The sequence below is a fragment of the Cyprinodon variegatus genome, unplaced genomic scaffold, assembly GCF_000732505.1.
Source record: "Cyprinodon variegatus isolate N-32 unplaced genomic scaffold, C_variegatus-1.0 Scaffold862, whole genome shotgun sequence".
NCBI lineage: Eukaryota > Metazoa > Chordata > Actinopteri > Cyprinodontiformes > Cyprinodontidae > Cyprinodon > Cyprinodon variegatus.
In genome coordinates this window covers 65570-69972 of record NW_015151315.1, presented here as the reverse complement: position 1 = coordinate 69972, position 4403 = coordinate 65570, and the positions used below count along the sequence as shown (strand labels likewise).

The 4403-nt window shown below is 42.6% G+C and overlaps 1 protein-coding gene across 1 annotated transcript in view; it reads left to right on the top strand.

The window, feature by feature from the left end:
- LOC107099355 (casein kinase I isoform delta) overlaps positions 1-4403 on the top strand; it is a 20038-nt gene that overhangs the window by 6185 nt on the left and 9450 nt on the right. Inside the window, exon 2 of the mRNA XM_015397434.1 lies at positions 3274-3384. Coding sequence (XP_015252920.1) covers positions 3274-3384 — 111 coding nt within the window. The remainder of the gene's footprint in view (positions 1-3273; positions 3385-4403) is intronic.

The window sequence follows — 4403 nt, the reverse complement described above, 5'->3', positions numbered from 1 at the left end:
TTCTTGAGTATCGAAAATAATCGAATCGTTGGGTCAGGAAATCGATACTGAATCGAATCGCCACGATGGATGTGATTTACACCCCTAATGCAGGCGTAGTATCATTGTATACATTTTTCTGTTATATACTGGTATCGTACTCTGTATTAGGGCTGATATTTCAGTTCCAGGTATCGACTTAATAAAACAAAAAGCAACGGATGAAAATGTGCTACTTCTGCATCGCCACTCCATCAGATGGCGCTGTGGAGCCCCTTTTGCTGTGCGGCACAGCACCATATCTGTAGCTGAGGCAGTCGCAGGGAAAGACGTGGACTGACTACAACCCCAAATAAAGCCGGGCATACACTGTCTGATATTTTCAATTGTTGCACTCAGCTTCAGCTCAAACTTTACGATGAAACCACAGGGTTTAAAAGTTCACAGCTCACAGTGTTTGTCCTCACACTGTGCGACCAACCTGCTCACACTGTACGTCTAAAAACCACACGTAGGACTCGGCGCCAAGAAATGGTGCTGGTCGGACTCGTCAATCTGGAAGAAAAACTCTATTGTTTGCACATGAGCAATGCTCCAGGTTCTGGTAAATCTGCTCATAGCTCCTCTTCAAAGGCAGGAAGTTATATTAAATAAAGCATAAACAATGAAGAGCAAACGGAGGATGCAGCAGTTTGAGATGTGGTATTAATGGATTGGCGAATGGATCCATGCATCCATTAAGCATGGGTGATTCTCATTGGGAATGGTATTCATATAAATAAACTCTGAATGCAGTGGAGGAGGGGAGTAAAACGGTTACCTGTGTCATGACCAACACCTGGTCAGTAGAAATAGAGAACGTGTCCAACAGAATGTGCTATCGATCTAGAACCAGGCAGCATTCTGGAAGATGTAGGCAGAGGAAAGGATTTCACCCCATCTAAGGAGGGTTAGTCGTAGATCTGACCTGTTTTTGAAGCTTAAAGGAGGACGATTTCAATTGAAATCTCTAATTGAATATGACTTATACAAAAGGCCCATATGGTGAAATGTTTTTGGCCGTATTGCACAGCCTGAAAACACAAACATTTAATGGACATAGTTTCTTAACGTGCATTTAAAGAATGTACACTATCAATTTCAATCATCTGTACGTGGAAAAGCTGACGGCTGAGTTTATGTTTGACTGTTTGGTTAATATTGGTAGTTATGGCAAACCGGAAGGACTTTAACATCAAGTCAGAGAAGGTTGTGTGTTGTGTGGTGATGAGTTTACTGCTGCCTGGTGTTGGTAAACATTACCTGAGGCTGATTCCTGACTAATAAAAACAGACTCGTTTAACAGATACTGTTTGTCCGATGAGTGTAAAAGCAGAGCGCTGTGGCCACGTATGCTGACAGGGAGGGGTTTGATTAAACGCAAACTGAGGTTGTTTGAAAACTTTAAAATAAATTAGCTCAGTCTGTGTGTTTAGTGATTCAGGTATCACACCCACAACCTTTGGTTTTTCGCTGTCCGTCCGTCATGTTGATGGTCAGACTGATCCTGCTGCCTCTCTTTCTGCTCCTTGTTTGCAAACATCAGCAGTGGGCTGCAGACTTTCGGCTGCAGGTGTCGGGACTCTGAACACCTGACAGGACGCAGCGTCCTCTAACTTCCTGATCTTATTGACCGGGGTGATAAAGATGCAAATAACCATATGACTTGATATATAGCCTCCATTCTTTTTCAGAAGTGAAGCAGTGATGCTTAACTCTTCTTTAAAAAGTGATAGGACATTTGCATGTTGACGTGTTTGGTTCCCAGTGGCGCCTCGGTGTTGCTGTTCATGAAATAATAGTGTACAGAGATGTGTCTGAACATGTTTCAGCACAGAATAAAAACACACCCTGTGTGCAAGGGGAACACTTTGGCGTAACAGTCCACCATGTGAGAGCGAGGCAGGGAGTGCTGCATTCCCCAGAAAAATCTGTTCAGACAAATCCCCTTCCTCGCTCACATTCAGCAAAGCTCAGAGCTGCTCGGATTATTCCAGCTTTTCTGCTCCTGTTTTTATTGCTGAATAAGATTTAGTCACTGAACACTAAAGTAGGACTGTTATCCGGGTGTTGTAGAATATCCCTTTCTACATCACTTATACCCACAGCTCAATGGTTGTTGTGTAATTGTTGACACAGCCTTTAAGTAAACACCCGACATGTTCAGTCTGAACGTTTGTGTTTGTTGTATCCTCAGTCTTCCTGTTCTGTGAAGCATCGTTCATAAACAGGCTCACTTCCTGCCAGTTTGCTGGAGAACCCTTGCAGGTTGAAAACCCACATGCATGTTGTGGAGGGAGCTGTGGTCCCCACCCTGCTGCGTGATCACTGCCAGATGACGTACAGAGAAATCAGCAAGGCTTCATCAGAGGCTCCAACAGTTTCTGCTGTGAGACTGTGTGTTCTCACATGTGAGCGGCAGTAGTGGGATTACGTAAGCTGGTGTCTGGTTACTCTGTGAGGGGGGTGGGGGTAACTGGAGTCTATTACCATGTTTAGGAAGAGGGCAAGCTCAGCACTAAACCTTATGGGGCCAGCTCCCAGAATTCCCTAGGAGAGAGAAATGGAGATGGAAATGTATGGATGTCCTAAAACTGGGCGGTGCATTCAGGAAGGAACGAGGAAATCATCCGATTGGGTTTTATTTTTCGCTAGGTGTGGTTGGAAGGGATAATTCTTTATGTAAACAAACCGTACTGCTTCTACTGCTGGTTCTCTCAGAGGATTTCAGATTAATTATTATAATTGTCAGAGTTATCAGATTAAAAGAGAGTCTTAGTCTGCAGATTATTAAATTAGTTACCAAGAATTATTCATTTAGCAGAAAAAGTATTAATATTAAAAACCTTTAGCTGTTATGCAACATATTGGCAGTAGTATTATATTAATGCTCAACAGCAAATTGGTAACAATGGTAATATCAGAATATGAACAAGGTTTATATATTTATCTTTTTTTAACAGCCCCAACAACTAATTTTCTAAAGTTTAACTTGCATACTGCATATTGGTTTTTAATTAAAATCATCTTTCTGTTTGAGTAAAACCACATTTTAAGCCAAGTTACATCCGTCCTTCATGATAAAGTTGAGCTGCAGATTTAAATGCAGGCATAATGCAGACTCCTCACAGGTCCTTACAGAAGCACTGCTGCCACGCTTGGCCTCCTCTTTGACGTGTTCCCGGTGTTTCAGTCTCGTTGACCTCTCTGCGACCTGCCTGCATGCAGCTTCATTTAGTCTCTGTCTCTGTTCAGGTACGGATATCTCTGTGGGAGAAGAGGTGGCCATCAAGCTGGAATGTGTGAAGACCAAACACCCACAGCTGCACATCGAAAGCAAGATCTACAAGATGATGCAAGGCGGAGGTATGACAGACTGGTTGGCCGCGTTCTCCCCAGGGTTGGCACGTTGCTAAAATGTCTAACTTTTGATGTTCTGCATCATTTTTAATACCACAAGGATAAAACATTAAGATGATTAAAGATAGGAAAAATATTTTTATCAACCAGAAAAACTTGCCTGTTTCTATCTTAACATGGGGTGTGCTTTTTTAACGGAATCACACATGCTACCTAAATTAGTGTGCAGATAAATGCAAAATGAACAACCCAGATATATCAGTCGGACAATATTGGGTTTGTTGTTTTTTCTTTTAATGTGCAAATATGCCAGAAATCAAACATTTCCAACAGCAAAAATATGCCTTCAGGAAATATCTTTAGTATAAAATCCAGGCTAAATTTCGAATGTATCCGGATACTTTTTTGACAACCTAATACTCACATTCATTGCATTAAAACATTTATATCTGAAATCCTGTCATGCAGGTGGCGCAGTGGTTAGTGCGCATGACTCATGCATGGAGACTCCTTAGTCCTCTGACCCGGGTTTGTTTCCGACCTGTGGTCCTTTTACCGCATGTCTCTCCCTCTCTCATACCCCCTTTCCTGTCAGCCTACTGTCGAAAAAACGAGCCACTAGTGCTGTAAAAAGAAAAAATATTTGAAACGCCCCTCCGACTTTGTCGCCTTCTGTAAATCCAATCTTGATGATTTAGACCGGCGTATGCCTGATGTACGAAAAATCTGACAAAAACGCTGGCATACGTTGGATAGGCACATTTTGTGCAAGTTATGAGTACGCTGAAGCTCGCTGGAACGACAAATGGCGAGTACTTTGAGAAATTTTGAGCCGTACGCCATATGAGGGCCATAAGTTCCAGGTCAGCTATCTGATGGCTGACAGACGTTCAGTGTCAGTTCCTCATCAGTCGTGGTGTCTAGCTGATCCTAAACCTCTGAGTAACTTCAGCGTAACTTATCCAGAACTTCTCTCCAACATATCATCGTATCTGACGTGTTCCAGACGAGCGCTGAACATGTTT